This window comes from Daucus carota, chromosome 7 (genome assembly GCF_001625215.2).
Source record: "Daucus carota subsp. sativus chromosome 7, DH1 v3.0, whole genome shotgun sequence".
Classification (NCBI taxonomy): Eukaryota; Viridiplantae; Streptophyta; class Magnoliopsida; order Apiales; family Apiaceae; genus Daucus; species Daucus carota.
The window spans coordinates 7,111,851-7,132,894 of record NC_030387.2 but is presented as its reverse complement, the minus strand read 5'-3'; the positions used below and the strand labels follow the sequence as shown (position 1 = coordinate 7,132,894).

The following is a 21,044-nucleotide window of genomic DNA, read 5'->3' as shown; positions in this document are numbered from 1 at the left end:
TTGGTATGCAAAGTTTTGCACTATCTTTCAACTAGAACATAATGTGTATCCCTATCGAAACTAGAGATGGTTTCAGAGTTGCATCTCAATATCTTTTAGACTTTACACACGTTCAATATCTTTTATACTTTACACACCTATGTTCTTACAAACTTACTGTCTATTTTATTGTTCAATCGATGTATATGGTAATCAATTTTATTAAAGAGTCGAAAACTTTTTATATGCAGGGGTGGTGTATATATTTAAGGAGTGGTGTTTGGAAAAGTTAATTGCATGAAGAACATGATTACTTTAAAAAAAACACAACTAAATTAATATTCGTCGTGTTTTAAATCATTAATTATATGTAGAAATTTATTTTCATTTTTCACTCATGAATATAGTCCAATTTTACAATTTTAAATAATAATATCATATTGATATTGCATCGAGATGCTTATAAAATAAATTTTATTTTATTGTACAAATATTAATTTTGAATCATTAATATAATTTTTACATGCTGCTTTTTTATAGGCCGCCGCAACGCGCGGTTTCTCAACTAGTCCTGGCTAAAACTAGTAAAAAACATGGATTAATATTAAAAAAATTTGGACGGAAACATATCACATTTATTCTTATAAACCTAAGTTTCTATTTTTTTAAACTAAAAACTAATATTTATTAGCTTCAAAACCAAAATACAACTTAACTTTTATAACGCCACTTCTTTCCCCTAATCAAGTATATCTCACTTCTATTCGATTAAACTATCTCCTTCATCTTATATTTTTACCAGTTCTCCAATCTATTCCAACAAGATGCCGTTAATATACAAATATTCAATCTGTATAAGCAGGGGCGGAACCGAGGGGCGAACGGGAGCTGGAGCCCCGGCTAGGAAAAAAAATTAATAGAATTTTTTTCAGCCCTGAATGTTCTCTAAAAATGATAAAAAGAAATTTTTTGTGCCCCAGGTAAGTTTCAAAAATCTTTGTAGTAACTGATATTTTTTCTTCAATCAAATGTTATTAAATATTTGAGTCCCGAATTATTTTTTTTAGCCTCGGGTGATTTGATCTCCTGGTTTCGCCAGTGCGTATAAGATTTGTATTTTTCTAATTTTGGCTAGAATAGCACCACAACAATGCTAAAAAACACCATTTTTCTCCTCATCCTGTGGCCATGATTTTCTTCCAGCAAAACAAAGTGGTCTATCCATCCACAGATAAAAACAAACTATCAGCGCCTCTGTTCTCTCTCTCTCTCTCGTCATAAAAATGGCGGATACTCCTAAGACAGCCCCGGCATTTCATTTATCCAAACACTTCAGTTTCTTCACAAACACCGCTTCTCAAGATCTACTCTAGTATTCACTCCCCGTATTTTTATTTTACAAAGGATTGTTCTATAGTGTTTCCAAGATTTTACCAAGTGGCTATGACGACTATGGCTTCTTCTTGGCTTACACTCAAGACTTGCAGCAACTTGAATGCTAAAGCACCTCTTTTTAAGTATTCTTTTGCTCATGATCCATCATACCCATCATACATTTCATCTAAAACAAGGTATGCAATTAGATACAGCACCACTTTCTCAAGTTCTCTTGATTTTAAAATTTTTGATTTTATTTATTTGATGTTGTTTAGCTTGTTTGTCAAATCTCTGGGTGGATCTGGATTTAAGACTTTTTTTTCGGTTGTTATGTTGGTATGCTTAGTTTCTCTTTTGGATGATCTTATGGGTGAATCATTGCACATTCTCAAAGAATTTTTATTAAATTTTGTGTTCTACTTCTGTTGAAGTGTACAGTGATTACCCTATTTGTCTGAGTATAAGAATGATTGGACACTATAGATGTACATTAATGACCGGTAAGATATACTGCCTCCGTCCCAATGAATTATATACATTGGGATTGGACACCGAGACCAAGAAAAAAATAATTAAGAAATGAGTAAAGTTAGATGAAAAGTGAGTAAAGTGGTGGGACCTATATATTTTTTAATAATAGATTTGAGATAGTGGAGGAAAGTATTAGGTGTAATAGTGTTTTTATTATTATAGAATGGAGATAGTGAGAGAAAGCAGTGGGTATAGTACTCCCTCCGTCCCAGCCATTTGTATACAAATGGTTGGGACACGGAGACCAAAAAATTGGGTAAAAAATTAGTAAAGTTAGATGAAAAGTGGGTATAGTGGTGGGACTCATTTATCTTTAATAATAGATTTGAGATAGTGGAGGAAAATAGTGGGTGTAACAGTGTTTATATTAGAAAGTAGTTGGTGTAATAATATTTTATATTATAAAAGTTTACTACTTTTGGAATGTATACAATGGGACATCCCAAAAAGGAAACTGTATACAATTCACTGGGACGGAGGGAGTAGTGTTTTATATTATAAAAAGTTGCTATTTTAGGAATATATAGAAATGATGGGACATCCCAAAATGACGGAGTACTCCCTGTTTGCCATTTGGCATCATAATTGCTTTAGATGTGGCCAATTTGGCTGATCAAGTGATAATGTTTGTAAGAGCAAGTCCAATGCAATGTTATAAGTGGTGTCATTTCTATAATTTGAAATTAAATGCTAAAAATCTCAATTCTAGTGGGGTTCTATATTTGGATGCAAATATGCATCCTTGGTTTTAAATTTGAAACCAAGGATGCATTTATGCATCCATGCCACATCATCAACTAACTATAATTGGTATGTATAATGGTGAACTTTAAATAAAATTTAGGAGAGATGGAATAAAATTACTTAAATTTGGAATTATTTGGATGCAAAATGCATCTAGCATTGGAGTTGAAGTTCTATTTTAACAATAAAAAACACTTTTTAGTGCTAAATTATAACAATAGCTATAGCTATTTTGCATCTTGCATTGGACTTGCTCTAAGTGAAGATTTGACAAACGGGGGCTCAACTATCAATAAAAGAATTTCAAACATTAGTACTCCCTCCGTCCCCCTCATTTATTTACATTGAGAGACGGGGCTCGACACATATTCTAATACTCTCGTAAAACGCAGTTCGATAAATCATTTTGAATTATTTTTTCTTCTGAATAAAAATTTGATGTTTAAATTTTTATACAAAAAAGAAAAATTTTAAAAATAAGTTAGAGAAATATGTTTTATATGCGCCTTAAAATGTGTGTCGAGCAGTGTGAAAAAAATGTAAAGAAATGAGAGGGACAGAGGATGTAGTTCTTGATGTCAAATATATGATCATACATATCAAACCTTTTACTAAACACTACTCCCTCTGCCCCCTCATTTGTTTACATTGAGGGGTGGGGGCTCGACACGCATTCTAAAGTTCTCATAAAACGTAGTTCGATAAATTACTTTGGATTTTTTTTCCTCAGAATAAAATTTTGATGTCTAAACTTTTATACAAAAATGAAAATTTTTAAAAATAAGTTATAAAACTATGTTTTATACGCACCTTAAAATGCGTGTCGAGCAGTGTGCGTATCCGGCGGGGGATAAGCACTCCCCTGACAATAAATAAATAAATTTAGTAGTAAAATTAAAATTATATATTTATATATATAGGGGAGGGTTCTGGTACAAACTTACAAACTTTTTTTGTTCAACACATGTATAACTTGAGTTCAACATTTTTTAAGAAATTTTGTTGAACATCGATTAAAATTGTGTTGGAGAAGTACATAAACTAACTTTTCTGTGTAAAAATTAAGTTAAAAATATTATATAACCAGTATTTATCTTTCTAAACCCTACTTAAACCCCAGAAGTATAGTTTAAGTATCTCTATAAATATATTCAACACAATGATAATTAATGTTCTACACCCAATGTTGAACCACACTTACACATGTGTTGAATGCACGGTTTATCTATACGTTATTTTTAAAATTGTAATGTTTTTTCAATAATTTTCAATATAAATACTTTCTATAACTAAAGGATTAACAGGTCGGGAGAATAAAAAAAATTCAAATTTTTTTTTTTATAATTTTGTAACTTAAAAAAGTATTTATTTGATTCTATCTCTATATATATATATATGCCCCTTGAAAAAATTAGTACTCCCTCTGTCACTCTCATTTTTTAACAGTTTTTTTACAATTTCGGTTAGATGACAGAATTTTCTTGAAAAACGAAAATTCCTTGTAACAGTTATTATATCTCGATATGACTTATATATGAGTATGTACACTCTGACAAAAAATAATAATAACAATAATAATCATAATAATAATAATAATAATAATATACTCATAGTTAATTTAGAGGAAAAATCTATCGTTATTTTTATCTTATCTAATTAAGCATCATTGCTTATCTTTTAACCCGAAGATAATTACGAGAAGTATAGTTAGTTCTCTCTATCCTTGAATTATCGCCCACCTCTATATATACAAATCCCTCTACTCACTTCTCCCCATACACTTTCTTATTATTCAGCATTTCTCTCAACACACAACATATAATGGCTAGCAAGAGCGATTTGATCGTGAGCTTCGGCGAGATGCTCATCGACTTCGTCCCCACCGTCTCCGGCGTCTCATTGGCCGAGGCTCCCGGATTCCTCAAGGCCCCCGGCGGCGCTCCGGCGAACGTGGCGATCGCCGTGACCAAACTGGGCGGAAAATCCGCGTTTGTCGGGAAACTGGGCGACGACGAGTTCGGCCGCATGCTCGCCGGAATACTCAAGGACAATGGCGTCGGTATCGACGGAATAAAGTTCGATCAGGGAGCTAGGACGGCGCTGGCGTTCGTGACGTTACGCGCCGACGGAGAGCGTGAGTTCATGTTCTACAGGAATCCCAGTGCTGATATGTTGCTCACTGCAGATGAGCTGAATCTCAAGCTTATTAAATCCGTATGTTCATTCTTCATCATATCCTCATACCGTTGTTAGTTTGATTTACGTCAGAGTATTTGTCTGATCGGATTATTTTAAAAAAATAATTTAAAATTATATACATGACTCAAAATCCTGACAAATCTTATTTTTTAGTCACCATGCATGCAGCATGCTGCTATTATCATCTTGTTAAACTTCCATCTTTTTTTTTAATCATGATTACTTTGAAAAGCTTAAATATTTGTTCCTGCATATATCTGCCGAAATTGTAATATGAACGCATTAAAGACTCAAATTTTGATTTTATTTTTTTTCGGTTAATAGAGTATGTGTTGGACTTGAAAGATCTAAGAGAAAACAGAAATTGGAGTAAGAAGTGGTAGTGTTAGCTGTAAAAACTCAAGTAGTTTCTGATTAACAGAAAACCTATATTTATGTGTATTTTAAAAAACCTCTTATTTTTTAGTTGAAAGTCTCAAGTCAAAGACTTGGTAACAAACCTCCTTATTTTTTGTCTTCCTTCTACCTACTTTTGCCACTCACCTTATATAATCTAGTTACAATTTACTTCCACCTAGTCAAATCTTATTCATTCATATATACAATAAAAACTCAATAAATAAATATTAAATAATATATCTATCAGCAAATTAACAAAACAAATTTACCCAAATATCTAGGACTTTAATCTTGAAATATTTTAATAGAAATATAAATTTCTTTGATGTTAAAGATAATCCATTAGGACTACATGATCAACTGGTCAGTCTAATACTGGAGGGCCTCTCTTTTTTTGGCACAGGCTAAGGTTTTCCACTATGGGTCCATCAGTTTGATTGTGGAGCCATGCAGATCAGCACATCTGAAAGCCATGGAGGTTGCAAAGGAAGCCGGTGCCTTGCTATCGTATGATCCTAACCTTCGCCTCCCTCTGTGGCCATCGGCTAAGGAGGCCCGTGAGAAGATCATGAGCATCTGGGAGAAGGCTGATGTGATTAAGGTCAGCGACAATGAGCTTGAGTTCCTCACTGGTAAGGAAGTAAGTGATGAGGCTGCTCTGTCCCTGCGCCATCCTAACTTGAAGCTTCTGTTGGTCACTCTCGGGGAGAAAGGATGCAGTTACTACACTAAGGTACTATTGTTTCTTCCAATCTTCAAGTACTAGTGAATGTGTAATGTTTTCTTCAAGTATCCAGTCTTGGTGTATACATTGAGGCTGCGTTCACTTGGATGGAATGAAATTTATACTGTAAATTGGGGGTGATTAGAGAAGATGTCTATAATTTTCATTCCTTCAATCATTTCATTTCAACTATTTGAACTAGAAATCTGATCCACGTGTTTTGGAAGAAATGATCATTCCACTTCATCACATTTTCCAACAATCTTCATCATAACAAATCTAGACTTACTCATATTTAGTCACTGTTGTCTCATACTTTCTTCTTTCTCTCCATAAAACTTCCTTATAAATTTTCATTCCATTCCCTCATTCTATTCCATCCAAGTGAACGCAACATGATCCTGTAGTACACTACGTTATCATAATGCTGACACCTTGCTTGCAGGATTTTCATGGAAAGATCCCAGGTTTCCACGTTAAAACTATTGATACAACAGGCGCTGGGGACTCGTTCATTGGAGCCCTCTTATGCAAACTGGTTAGGGATGATTCTATCCTCAAGGTATATATTCGCCCCACTGCATTACTTGGATACTCAATTATCTGCTACCTATATATCTTATGAATGGGTTTGATTTGCAGGATGAAGCAAAATTGAAAGAGGTGCTGAAATTTGCATGTGCATGTGGTGCCATTACAACGACGAAGAAAGGAGCCATCCCTGCCCTGCCCGTCGAATCTGAAGTCCAGGCGCTCCTTAAATCTTAGTGGCAGTTGAGAATTAACAAGACACAACTTTAGTCCTCTTTCAAGTACTTAATATCTTGTGTTGAGTTTCTAGATTTCATGGAACTTCGATTAGGATCAGAATAAGTTCTCATTTTAAGGTGTTGAAGGATTGGTGGTTGTAATAATAAACAGACTCATCTTGTTTTTCATGTCAATTCAATTGTTGGTATATGCACAACTTCACTATCAGATCCTTAATTCCTCAAAATGCTTTACAGTACTCAACTGGACCACTAAATCCACAGTTGCTGGGGAGTATAGCTTTTTCTCCCCATAGCTATTATTCAGCAACTTCTATCTACATTTTTTTGGGGCCATACTATTAAAGTATTAATCCTTGCCACCATAAAGCGGCCTGTTGGTATTTTTGCCAAAACCTTCAGGTGTATGTTTTACTCTCTCAATATGTTCGGAAGACGTACTTGTAAATAATATTTTTTTTAACTTTTTTTTGTATTTTGATAAAAATTAGGATATGTTATGAATGGCAAATCTCTTATGAGAAAAATGTCTTCTTGCTCACTAATCACGAAGAAAGTAATGTCAATCCTTCATTTCAGAGCTTATATGAGTCGAACTATATGTGATCTACGGGCATTCAGCTCATAAAATATTTAAATTTCAAATTCAGTTCAATAATAATCAAATTTCGAGCTTCAAATTACTTAGGTTCAGGGTTAATTATCAAGTTAGTCACTGAAGTGACCAACTTGATAATTAACCCCTTAGGTTCATGGACCTCATCAAACCACTATTATATTATATATTTGTATATTATAAACATATTATTATGTAATTATACTATTAAAATACATTTTATGTATTAAATTAAGTTGAACCGAACATATCACATTCGACTTTTTATCAACATATAGCCAAATCGATTCGAGTTTCCGAACTAAGTTCGAACCAATCAAATTTCTATCAAGCTCGGCTTCAGGCTTTAAAATTACGACTCAATGTAGAGCTCAAACTCGAACCTGAGCCCGAATTCAAATTATTTCGACCTCGAACTTGAGCCTGCCACCATCTGAAGCAGACTAATCTAGCTTACTAATGTAGGATATGCCCTAATCTCACTTGTACTTTTTTCAAGTTCAAATTCGAAGCTTTAATGACCCTTTCGAGGTAAAGATGGAGCATGTTCCTCTTTTATTCCTCCCAAGAGTACATGCCCTAGTGTGACTTGATTATTTTCTTATCGAGCAATATTGATTATTACTCAGCAAAAAAAAAAAAAATAGCATTACAAGAATGCAATTTCCACAACCTATAAAATACCCAAATTCCATCTTTACATAACAATAGAATTCTCTGGACATTCTTCTCTTCAAAAAGAAAGGAAAAAAAAGAAAGAACATAAACAAAGATATGTGCCGCCTTCAGTAATTAGACTGTTTTATACAGAGCCGATATCCAGAAATCCAACCAATATGTCCAGAAAACCAACCAATAAAAGAATGATATCAACCAAAGAAACAACAAAGTCAAACAGAAATGCTCTCAACAGATGAAATAACTCTAGAGTTGGCCATATAAAACCTAAGGTCGATAAATTTAACAACATAGCCGAAGGGGAGAAACGACTACATGATGACTTCGAGATGTAAATATTACAGTTTACACTACCAACGAATTGATCTTTAACCCAAATTTTAACTGCCTAGAACACACACTTAACATGCATGGTATCTAAAATGAATCATGAACCAGAAGATTATCAGCCCCATAATATATCGCGACTAACCATTTGTTCCTATCTATTCCTTGGACATGCTGATGTCTTGAGAGCTCTCTCCCAAGTTTCCAGATGATGTTGCCCCTTTCATTTTCATGTCTCCACCTTGCGACAAGTGCTGTTCTCGGTACTGATGCTGCTGCTGCTGGAACTGCTGAAGTAGCTGTTGCTGCTGAAATTGATTCTGTTGCTTCTGAGAATGGAGCTGGAGCTGTTGAAATTGCTGAGCAGTTAACATTGATTGCATAGCCTGGTTGGTAGGGTAATATTGCTGGCTGGCTCCATATGGAGGAAAGTTCACCATAGAACCCCCATTTGCAATGTTTTGGCCGGTTAACAGTTTAAGGTGCTGGATCTCTTCCTTAAGTGCTTCGTTCAATGCTATTAATAAGAAAACAGAAACATTGCATTATAATTTCAACATGTATGGATAAAAAGGTAACAATATTAATGTTTTATAGCATTATCTAGGCAAAATTAAGATGCAGAAAACTGTTGCACCGTTCAAGAGCATCATAATTTAATATGAATGGGCAAAAAGGTAATGATGTTAAAGTTTTGCATTGACCAGTTAATAACATTGTCGATAAAAAACTGGATCAGAATGCATGAAAATGTTAAACTCTATAGCATTGTCGATGCAAAACTGAATCAGAATGCAGGAAAATGTTGCACTCTAAATAACCGCACATCCAACAATATAATGGAAATCATGATTAATAACCAGTCAAGCAACCAGAAGAAAATTTTTAACATTGAGGACCATAAAATCATTTAACCTTTATATACGCGGTCTCAAGAAAGTAATACTGATTAAAACAAAATTTGAATGGGGTACTGATTTTAAAGATGTTTATTATAACAGGAGAACACACCACTAGTAGCATCACCCTAGTAGCATCACCCCTTAAAGAACTTGAGATATCAACTCTATTTTAATCTGTTTAAGATGCGTGCATCCTATAAATACTACATTTATCTCCTTGGATAAATTCAACCTTTATCTACCCATATTAAGGAAAAACAGCTTTTTGTGCTGGTAAGAAAATTGATAAATCAGCTTTTGCATCTAATATTTTCAATCACATCAAGCTAATAATACTAGCAGGGGTTGTAGTTTGAAACTATAAGAGTATTTATAGATTGATCACATCTGAAATCAGACTCTTACCATCTTGCAAATGAACCTGTTGTTCTGTTGTCTGCAACCGCAGTTTTAGTTCACTATTTTCAGCTGTCAGACCATTTGTATCTCTCTGCAGCAAAAAAAAAATAGTTATATGCATGTCTTTTATCTGTAAAACTGGCAAACAATAAGCATACCCAGAGAACTTATTGCTAGCCCAAACAACGCTCACAGGTAAAATTTTACTGTAAGCTAATCTTATTATATCAATAATTAAACAGAAGAATGGGGTCTAGAATCATCACAAACCCCAAAGATTTTAATCTTAGTTCAACTTCTGGGTAATACAACCAAATGATTCCACACACACACACAAACTATCCATGTAGCACGAAATTAGGGAGTACCTGCAACATGGTCAGCTGAGCAGCCAAAGTTGTTGCCTCTGTTTGCAGGGCTTGTACTTTCCTCTCTAGTTCAGCTATGTACCTCATTTTCCTCTCTTTGGACCTTGCAGCCGACTGCCTGTTTGCCCATATCCTATTTCGTTGCCAAGCGAGAATTATACCTCGTAAGTTGCAGGTAAGTAAACAAGGATGCAAGATAGTGATGTAAAAGCTAGACACATACACATTTAAACAAAAGTAAAACAAAGAGAGGATCATAAAGATAAGAAAAAATAAGCTCCAAGGCAGAAGCATTTCCCAGTCAAACAGCAAAGAACATTCTTCAACTATAAACCTAGGATACTAGCATTCTTTAAATTCGGTCACAATAGCTGTGTCAGATCTGTAGACCCACTGACACGACACTTAAAACAAACTCACTGAAACTATTACTCCTTTACCATTGAAAGACCGCGCATAAGAGGAACTTGGGATGTTCAAAGAAGAAAAACAAAAAGTGAAAAAGGAATTGGAGAATAAGCCACTCTGGTATTGAAAGAAAAACGTGTGTTGATAACTGAAACCATATATAATAGGTTTTAAAGAACATCTGTATATTTATAATGTCTTTATATAATCACATTTAATTTGGGGTCTAATATAAAGATACATTACATGGTGTGTCCAACACTTTGTATCTTAGTCCGAACATGAGAGAAAAATAACAAGGACCCTTCATGATGAATCTAGGGTTTTACCAAGAGGCCAACTATCATAAACACACATAAACCCTAATGTGGTCAGAAAAAAAATTGTAGCCAAACATAACACTATAGACCTGATTCTTCCAGCAAGTAAAACACTTACATGAGTTTTGAATCTCGCTAACTCATCAACTATATAAATCATTGTAATTAAATATTTATTAAAATAGTACTCCCTCCGTCCCCCTCATTTGTTTACATTGGGGGACGGGGACTCGGCACGCATTTTAATGCTCTCGTAAAACGTAGTTTGACAAATTATTTTGAACTTTTTTTCTTCTGAATACAAATTTGATGTTTATATTTTTATACAAAAAAGAAAAAATTTAAAAATAAGTTATAAAACTATGTTTTATATGCACATTAAAATGCGTGTCCAGCAATGTAAAAAAACTGTAAAGAAATGAGAGAGACAGAGGGAGTAATTTTTAAGCTAGCATGTATACCTCATACAAAGGAACATAATCGATAAAATATAATGTATTAACTGTTTAGTAATAATACATTGCTCATTACACAGCAATTAGCAAGTAGAAAGTTTTATAATTCAGCATTCAACAGATCGAGGTCTTTGTTTCATGAGTCATCAAATTTAACAAAATACTGGAACATTACAGACCAGATCAAATACAGTAAAAAAGGCTCATAATATCTTATTTTATAAAGTCCATTATGAATTCTTTGCATTCAGTAACCAGTTTTTATCCTAACTGATTAAACAGTATTTAATATACATGAAACATACATGTATGTAGATAAACATGAAAGTTTATATATTTGTATTAGTACTGCGGCCTAGAGACCACCTTTAACACCTGTCCATCTCTGAAATTATAAAAATACTACAACAAGAGCATTATACGTTTTTCTTCCGACATGTATGGAGCAGTTACTAACTCAGCCTTAATCAGGGACATGTACGGGAAAGAAATTATAGACAACTCCTAGAAATATAAACACTCAAAGAGATCCAAAGGTTCAATTAACAAAATAATTATCCATAACAATCATGTATAATTAAAAAAGCCAAGGCCAATAATTGGGCTAACTGAACTTTGGAAAGACAACTATAGTTACTAAAAGATCAATAGTGGTTATATACTAGAGTAAATTTGCTTCTGAAGTATTATGTGCTTTTCTGAAATAAATTCATTTTTTTGTGGTACTAAACTACTAAACTATCATCCTCCACTACATCATAAATAATTCATTACAGGTATCACTTTCTTAATGTAAACACAATTCCCGGTATTTATATATTTCAATCTTGTATTAATGTTCTTCTTAGCATATTTCAAAACATGGGCAATTCTCCTTACAGGAATACATGCATCACAAGAGCAGACAAGTTGATCCCTCACCTCACACTGACAGCATTTGTGTTTTTAGTTAAGTCATTTTTTTATACAGCCCTCGTATTCTATGAGAATAAGGAATGCAGCTCCATTAGACTCCTCAGAAGTCCAAACAGTCGATTCCAGATCTGTTGGTTCTTCTCTAGAATTCAATAGTACATTTCAAATTTTTTCGTTATCGTAACTGTTTTTTGACATATCATAGAAGGTAACTCTCTTATATTTTCAGACTTTTATACTCTATAAACTTTCGTTCACTTTCTCTTTGTTGACAACAAATGCATTATGCCTCCACAATTTCTTTTCTCGTTAAAATATTAAGATCTCTGAAATTCCATTCAGACTTAGTTCTAAGCAAGCACACCAACTCAACCTTATACTGCTTCACTAGTACCTCGTTGTAACAAGAAATAAACTACTAGCAGCATGGTTTGTACTCAAAGAAATATAGATGCATGCATATACATATAACATCATAATCACTTTAAAATTTACCTTTTAGCACGCTTTGGGTCAACAAGAGCAAGCTCAGCAAGCTTAGCAGCAGACATTGATTTCTTAGCTTCAATAGAAGATGGGTCTTCTGTACCCGACATGAGCATCTCTTGTTTTATTGTAGTGGACCCATCCATAGACTGGCTATGTTGATGTCTAATCCTAGGCCTATCAGTAGAGGCAAAAACCATATTGTCAGTTGAAGGAGCAGCTTGTCCCGAAGCTGGGGCAAGGATGGATGGTTGTCCTGATGCAGATGACTGTTCCCCCACTTGAAAAGAAGATGTTGCAGAAGCATTAAACTTATCCATGTCGAGATACATTGAAAACAAATCTTCCTCGGTCTCATCTGAATATGAAGGTCCATCCAAAGCACCCACAACACCAAGATCACTATCAAAGCTAAGGTCATCTGGTAGCGTCAGGATTTCGGAGTGTGCTCGTCTATGTCCCCGATTTTTAGGCGGGTTATCAGGCATTTGGCTTATATCATAGCTGAAGTGATTAGTATCCGATGACAATCCATGACCAAATCGACCCGCTTCTGCAAGACTGTCAGGTCGCAATTGAGGCACTGCAGTTGAACCTGACGGCTCTGTTTTCACATTGAGAGCACTACCAGAAGGCCGAAAAGGTGAAAACCTACCAGAAGGAGGCAGTAAACCTCCACCTAGGTTTACAGATCTATCCTTCTCCATCTACCAAATCTCACCACTCCAAAAATCTCTCAATAAAGATGTGAACAAACCAAGCTTCAAAGACCTAAACCTTCCGAACCAGATCAAAATTCCTGAAACAGACTCCTATGAATTAGCACTGGAGAACAATTAGTAAAAACAACACAAACATTACTTCCTTCGAAACAAAATAAATGTAGCAATTCTTCAGTCACACTAGTTCTTAACTTAAATTCACCAGTGCCTTCCGAAAACATCTTTTATTATTGTCGCTGAACTAAAAGCATTGCATAAATAGACATAAAAATGGCACCCAGAAAAAGCCCTTAATCATCTCCTTACTTTGATTATCTCTATTCACATTAATTTACATCAAACCCTAGATTTTCCCCCTCAATAAATTAATTAAAAAAAAACATACAAAATTCTTAACCAGATTACCATAATAAAGCCAGAAGCAGCAAATTGAAGTCGAGAAATACGAATTAAACACAACCCCAAGTTAATTCACAAACAATTGATGCTTAAGAAAGCCTAAAATGAAACATAAGCATTGCAGAATAATATACAAGAACAAAATGAAAAGAAGAATAATGTACAGCTCAATCAGGTTTAGAAGAATAAAGAGAGAAAGGAGAATTGAGTAGAACCTTTTAGATTAGATCTGTCGTAAAAGCAGAGAGCGACTGAGCAAAACTGGCAACTGGGAAACCTAATAATTAGTAAAATAAGTATATGTGTGTGTATATCACATGGGGATGGGGGCGAGCGAGAGAGAAGCTTCGAACACAAGAGACACGGAACGCGGATGTCCTGAAAACATAGTATATTACATGTGTATGTAAGATGGTAGTAAGAATGTCTCTTTTCCTCGTCAAAAATTATTAATTTATTACTATATTTATATATTATATAAAAAATATGATATATAATAATATATATTATTATAATATATATAAATAAATAAATAATAAAAATATCAAATATTATATATATGTATTAAAGTTTTCAGCAAAATTCATTTTTGCAAAATATCAATTTTTATACTATAAAATTGTATAATTATATATCACCATGTTTTTCAACATAATGCATAATTTTATAAAATTAAAATTTTTAATTTAATATCACTAAATTTTAATACATATATGAATTTGACGGGAATTTTTTTTTAACTCAATAGTATATCAATAAATTAGTACGCTAGTCTGCACTTATTGTCGCTTCTACTTCCGTTAATAAGATTTGTGTTCTTGGTCTCTTCATTTATGACTAATGTTTTTATAATTTTATGCCGTATAGCTAAAACTACACATCAGTTGATGATAATTAGAAGTTTCTCATATGTTAAATTATCATTTATATTAATGACATAAAATAGTTCTCTTTAAACTTTCAAATGATTAATTACAAGACTCGTTTTCATAAATAAAAGCCTCGAATCACATATAAATACTTATATAATTTATTTTACGCTTCAACATCACTTACGATACACGGCGAACCACCAAAAATATAATATATGGTCCACAAAAAGAAGTTAGATTAAAATTGTTTTTAAGTTATTTTTTTTATATTTGTGCAACAATACAATGCAATTTAAGGTCTCATGAAAAGAGATCAAGTCAATATCATATTTAATATGAAATTTTTATATATGTTCGGCAAGAAATGTGAAACTAAAATGAGACTCATATCTTCGAAATGTGTGATGAGAATGAAAGTTATCTTTTCGATCGAAAATACAAGTATGTTTTCGTATGAGATTTTGAATAATTTGTAATATATATGAATGCAATGCAAGATATTATGACGAATCCACGACAATGCAAGTGGAATGAAATTTAAGTAAAATCTTTTTATAGTTTTATCCTTGACTGCATGGACCTTGAAAACGCTTGCTTAATTAGTAGTTGATGGATCCCAGTTGATGAAGATTTGTCAACAGATGCAAAATTTAATACATCAACGTTTGATTTGTTAGCCCTTGATAGATTATTATCAACTGATAATTCATTTTCACCAACATTAGTTATTCTATTCAATTCATCATCATCTCCACTAGCAATTCTCTGTAAGATTCATTTTCAAATTGTAGGATGTCATAATAGCTTTCATCTTCAAGTACTTGAATCTTTTTTATCATCAAATACTACATTGACAGATTTTTTAACAATGTTCAATCTTAAATTATAGACCTTGTAGGCTTTTCCAACTACACACCCAACAAACATAAGTTCATCAACTTTGACTTCGAATTTTCTAATATTGTCCTCTTGATTTCTGAGAACAAAACACTTGCATCCAAATACATGTAAGAAATTCAATGTCTATTTCTTCTCTTTAAGTAATTGATAAGGTGTCATGTTATGTGCTTGATTAATCAAAGAAATGTTTTCTTTATAGCATGTTGTGTTGACAGCTTCAGCCCAGAAGTAAATACGTCGTTTTGATTCACAAAGTACCGTTCTTGCAGCTTCAATAAAGAATCTATTCTTTCTTTCTACTACACCATTTTGTTGAGTAGTTCTAGAAGCATAAAACTCAAGGGGTATCCCTCTATCTTTAGAGAAGCTCTTTATTGTGAAGTTTTTGAATTCAGTTTCATTGTCACTACTAATCCTTGTCACTTTCTGATTTGGATTGATGTTGTCTACTATCATAATGTGGTTGATAATGATTTCACTAACCTCATTCTTAAAATGCTGAAAATATGTCCAAGTGTATCTTGTAAAATCATCCACAATCACAAGACAATATTTCTTGAAATTGACATGATGTTAACTATTCTAAACAAGTCAATATGTAGAAGTTGAAGTGGCTTATCAATTGAGATATTCATCACCAACTTATTATAAGTGATTCTATATATAAAATATATGTAGATGAATTATATGACAAAGTACTATAATGAACTCATTAAAATAATCATTATCTTTATGTATCCGGAGAATAATTTATAAAATATATATGCTGGAAAAGTTATCATAATATAATAATTTTCATATTGGTCATATTATTTTATGTATTAACATATAAGATAATTTCAAATTTACATAGAAAAAATTTATTTTATTTATCTAACCTAACAAAAAACAAATATCTCAATGTAACAAAATAAATATATATATAAATAGCCAAAACAAAATAGTCACCTAACTCTTCGCAATATTATTTTATATATCTTTTCTCTCTCGTTTTGAGAGTCGACTCCCGTATTAGGGTTTCAGCCGTCACTTCTCCGCCTCCCAGATCTTCATCTTCTCATCAATTAACCCCTTCGCTCTCTCATCCCCTCTATTATTTTACTAGTTATTCAATAAAACCAGGATCTAATCTTGTTTGAGTACCTTGTTATCAAGGTTGTGTGCCCATTGTTTTGGGATGTCAGTGTGTGCCCATCTTTTTGGGATGTCAGTTTGTTATGTTTTCATATTTTTATGTGTCTTGATGTGTCGTTCAATTATCAATCTGAAAAGGATTTATACGGTATTTTGGGAGATCGGTAAGACTCGCATCGATTTCGGAACGATGGTGGATACCGCAAGAGCTCACCTTTCACAACAAATAATTGTTCATGTTTTGGGGACGTTTGGTGCTCCAGGATCAGTTGATTTGACTGATAGTTCTGAACATTGGGCTACAGATGATGCTTACGTGAAGGTCAATTGCGAGACTACTAGTTTCATAACTGATGTATGTTGGATTGCTCGAGATATTGTTGTAACACTTTTTAGATCAAAGAATATGAATATTCTATTTGTTAAGCGATCTGAAAACAAAACGACTATTTGTTTAGTTCGTTTTTTGTTTCACAATCAGATTGTAGTTGACAGTTCGGGGGTTTGTCCCGGCTGGGTTTGCGATTCGTATTAATAAAATCTTTTGTTTGTCAAAAAAAATAAATAAATATATATACAATCTAAAGCATACTCGTGCTTCGAGCAAAGCTAGTTCATGCTAATATCTCACAAACACTTCGTCAAATCTACAAAAGTTTATATCAACTAGATGTTGAAACCTAACTAAAAGTAATTAATACATATTATAAAAAAAATATAGAGATTAAGAAAAAATTCACCTCTATTAGGACATTATTGTTGTCTACAATTTTAGCAAATCTCTCTAAACTGGTTATATATGACCAACCTCTATAAACATATAGTAAGATTTCACATCATCTATATATTATCATATTAAAATAAGATATTCTATTCATGATAATTTTAAATCTATCTACATTATAATTGTTGTTGCCTGCTTGCGACAATATCATCCCCTGCCTAAATAAATGTCACTCCTTAATTTTCAGCTTATTTACAGGACTGTCACATATAAAAAATCTAAGAAAATGGTGACATGTGCTCTCTTCACTAACTTCCTGCAGCAGACCATGTAAGAGACAAATAAATGATTATACATTACAAACAAAACATTGATTGCTTTCCTAATTGAGCTATGCACGACTCTTCTCCCGTAAGCATCATTCCCCCCAAAATCATACTTGCAGGTACGCCATCTCTATATTGTTTATCTTATTTAATTTTTTAAATTCAAATTTAAATTATAATTGATTTTGTATTATAATGACAATCATAAACACGTATGATCAATGTCAGAAACACAACCCTATCTTTTCTGAACATTCATAGCTCTCAATTTCTTAGTTCGAATGGAAGATGTTAGATGATTATATTGAGCTTAACAGTTTGATTGTAATTTGATATATTTTGATTCATTGGATTCTGATAAATTGACCAATTTTGCTAAATTTTGCAGGGAGATGATTCCAATAGATCATGACATGCTGTTTAGCTCTGAAGCTATGATCCAGGGGTGAGCAAAAAATCGAATTCAAATTGAAACCGATAAAAATCGACAAAAACCGAACCGTATAAAACCGAACCGAAACCGAAAAAATTAAAACCAAACCAATTCTAATGAATGCGGTTTCGGTTTTAAGTGAAAACCGAACCGGAAAAATTCGAACCGATTATTAAAAAAATTATAAATATTATTTATTTATATAATTTTATAAGAAAAATATACAAACTAAATTAATACCTCATTATACATTTTCTTTATTTATTTGCCGCTTTTTTAGTAATTATTATTTATTTATATAATTTTATAAAAAAATATGAACTTCATATACTATTTATTATTTTTTTCTTTATATAATTTTATAAGAAAAATTTGAACTTCATATACTGTTTATTTGCCGCTTTTTTCTTTGTTTACTTTACTTAATCATATTGGCATCTGTGGGCCTAATCTTTGCTTGCATGAAGGAGAAGGAGGAATGGCTTTTTAATTCTTGTACGTCACGTGACTGTAAAATTAAAATGAAAAATGGGTCTATTGCCCTTTCTGCAATAGGGTTGTTCTACACTGCGAGAAGAGGTATTCTACTTCTTCCACTTAAATGAAAGTATAGCTTCTTAAGTGAATGTAAATTTTGCAGATTATTTGTTCATGTAGATTTAAGATTCATATTTAGGCAATCGATGCTTCCGTACTATTAACATATTGCCCCAAAATCGTGAAGTGCGCAGTTTGATTGGTTTTCGAACCGGAGATCTTCTATGAGATGTAAGTTCAAATCGAATGAATACCAGCTTTTGTAATTACTGCTGCCTTTGTTTCCTGCTCTCATGTTTTTTGATATATTTAGAAAGCACCTGCATCATACTTCTCAGATAACTCGGAATAGTTTGCCGGTAAACCATTTACAATTATGTTGGAAATTGGTGAGGAAAACATTAACAAAGACGTTAATTTGTATTTGACAACAAACATTTGCATTGGTTTCAAAATGGATAATACAATCCCCTTAATTCTGAATTAGGAAATTTCGCCGTCGCCAACCGCTTACCCATCTGAAACTACCACGTGAAGCATCAACTTCAAAGAAAGCCGGATATCAACTTTCAAAGCTCAGGGAAGAGTAGCATACAATTAAGTTACACAGTTGGATTCAACTTTATTTTTTAATACTAATGTTTAAAAACTTTCGCCACAGTGTAATCTCACTAAAACTGTTGCAAACAAATTGTAAGAGCTTTTAATTATGTTTTATTATTTATTTTTATGGTTAGATTTTTAATTTTTTATGGTTAGATATTCAAGTTCATATATTAATTGATTAGTCCATATTTTTGCATATTTAAGTGCCTATCTTTTGTTTATTTTCGTAGTATTAATTGCTTATTTATTTTATTTCAGGAAATTGTAGATAAATAAAGAAAGAAGAGAAAATGCAAGAAAAAGGGAGAAAAAGAAAAGAAAAGAAGAAAATCAAAGAAAGTTGGCAAGTAAGGGGACACATGGAAGGCTATGATCTACCCAACACACATCCCACATGGATGGATTAGATTTAGCCACCCTACCCCTAAACCCTACATTTTTAGCTATAAATACCCCCACCCCTTTACTTGTAATCACAATCTTTTAACCTAGTCTTTTCCTAGTTGGTAGGTAGTATAGTGCTAGATCTTCTTTTGTTCTCTCAATTTCATACCATATTTGTAAACACTTTTTATTTTAGTGCAAATTTCTTTTAGCTTGATCTTGTATTGTTTCTATTTTTCTTACTCCATGTGGCATATTCTCCTTAGTACCACCATATGCCTAAGGGCTTTTGGGAATGGGAGAAGCCTTCTAATTAGTGTAAATTTTATGATTGTTTAAATTAGTCGTTAAAGATCTCTTAAACTCTAGCACAAAAAATAATTTGTGTGGGGGTTGAGACTTAATAAATTCCAAAATCATTCTGTTTTACTTTTATAATAGGCGAAGCAGTAGTTTAATACATATAATAACAGTGTTAAAAGCTTTGGTATATTCCCCTGTTTTCATTTCGTTTAAGCAACCCCTTCCCCTGTTTTCTTTTATGTATAAAAACAAAATGAAAACCCACCTCCATGTTCTGTCTTTCCGAGTCGCTTGTTACAACACCGAGTCGACCCTGTTCTGTTTTAGTCGCAAGTACTAGTTTCCGAGTCTTCTGTCCTCCTGATATCGCCGAGCTGGGTATTGTATTCTGTTTTGTTTGTGTCTTGTTGTTGTCCGAGTTATGGCTGAGTACACCGAGTTTGACACTGAGTCGCCACCGTGTTCGATTCCTGATTACCGAGTTTTGGATTTGCTTTGTAAGTCTGAGTCAGTGTCTAGTTATTGAGTTCTTAGTTTCGAGTCGTTACTGGGTTTGAAATCAGTCGAGTTACACTCCTGTTTTGCCTGGTTTTTGCTGCGAGTTCGCCGAGTCAGTGATTCGCAACCGAGTCGTTTGTGTTGCTGTCGTCGAGTCCTTTCATTCTCCTGGGTTTTGTTTGAGTTTTGTTTGCTGCGTTTGAGTCAGTTCTGTGTCGCCATGCTCTGTTTTCTTTGCTGAGTTAAGTTTTATTATGCTGGGTTTAGATTCTCAGAGTTGCGTCTTAGTTTTTAGTCGAGTTTTCGTTGAGTTGCTGAGTCGTTTTTCGAGTCAAATACACTGCTGCGTTTTCCTCTTGCTTGACGGGTTTGATTTTCCTGTTGATTTCTGCTGCATTTAGTGGTCGAGCTGCTTTGTTTCCCTCATTTCTGATGCGTTTTGCTCTATTTTATATGCTGAGTTTGCTTCAATTTCGTGCAGCCGAGTTACTTCACCGAGTGGCCAAGCTGACTTGAGTCCGTGTTTTCTTGTTGCCTGCTTTTCTGTATTTCGAGTCACCTTTTGCTTTGTTTTCTTTTTTTTTATTTGTTTGAGTCTACGTTGTGCTG

At 33.3% G+C, this 21,044-nt stretch overlaps 2 protein-coding genes across 2 annotated transcripts; one reads left to right on the top strand and one right to left on the bottom strand.

Moving 5' to 3' along the window:
• The first annotated feature begins 1,112 nt into the window (after positions 1 to 1,112).
• On the top strand, positions 1,113 to 6,931 carry LOC108195110 (fructokinase-2). The gene is made up of 5 exons (XM_017362058.2): positions 1,113 to 1,550; positions 4,428 to 4,845; positions 5,633 to 5,962; positions 6,399 to 6,515; positions 6,596 to 6,931. Exons 1-5 carry the CDS (start codon positions 1,423 to 1,425, stop codon positions 6,719 to 6,721), a joined length of 1,119 nt encoding a protein of 372 aa, XP_017217547.1. The 5' UTR covers positions 1,113 to 1,422; the 3' UTR covers positions 6,722 to 6,931.
• A 1,171-nt stretch (positions 6,932 to 8,102) lies between these two features.
• Positions 8,103 to 14,120, bottom strand: LOC108195108 (probable transcription factor PosF21). The gene is made up of 5 exons (XM_017362055.2): positions 13,934 to 14,120; positions 12,607 to 13,396; positions 10,014 to 10,146; positions 9,652 to 9,736; positions 8,103 to 8,861 (listed from the first exon to the last, which is right to left on the bottom strand). The coding sequence occupies exons 2-5, from the start codon at positions 13,302 to 13,304 to the stop codon at positions 8,503 to 8,505; spliced, it is 1,275 nt and encodes a 424-aa protein (XP_017217544.1). The 5' UTR covers positions 13,305 to 13,396; positions 13,934 to 14,120; the 3' UTR covers positions 8,103 to 8,502.
• Positions 14,121 to 21,044: the final 6,924 nt, after the last annotated feature.

Bases quoted from the DNA above. Each gene is read 5' to 3' on its own strand.
- LOC108195110 (XM_017362058.2), top strand. From the start codon at position 1,423: ATGACGACTATGGCTTCTTCTTGGCTTACACTCAAGACTTGCAGCAAC. The intron at 5,963-6,398 runs GTACTATTGTTT...CCTTGCTTGCAG, and splicing joins GATGCAGTTACTACACTAAG to GATTTTCATGGAAAGATCCC. The intron at 6,516-6,595 runs GTATATATTCGC...TTTGATTTGCAG, and splicing joins GGGATGATTCTATCCTCAAG to GATGAAGCAAAATTGAAAGA.
- LOC108195108 (XM_017362055.2), bottom strand. From the start codon at position 13,304: ATGGAGAAGGATAGATCTGTAAACCTAGGTGGAGGTTTACTGCCTCCT. The intron at 9,737-10,013 runs GTACTCCCTAAT...TTTTTGCTGCAG, and splicing joins CTCAGCTGACCATGTTGCAG to AGAGATACAAATGGTCTGAC. The intron at 8,862-9,651 runs GTAAGAGTCTGA...TCTTATTAATAG, and splicing joins ACAGGTTCATTTGCAAGATG to CATTGAACGAAGCACTTAAG.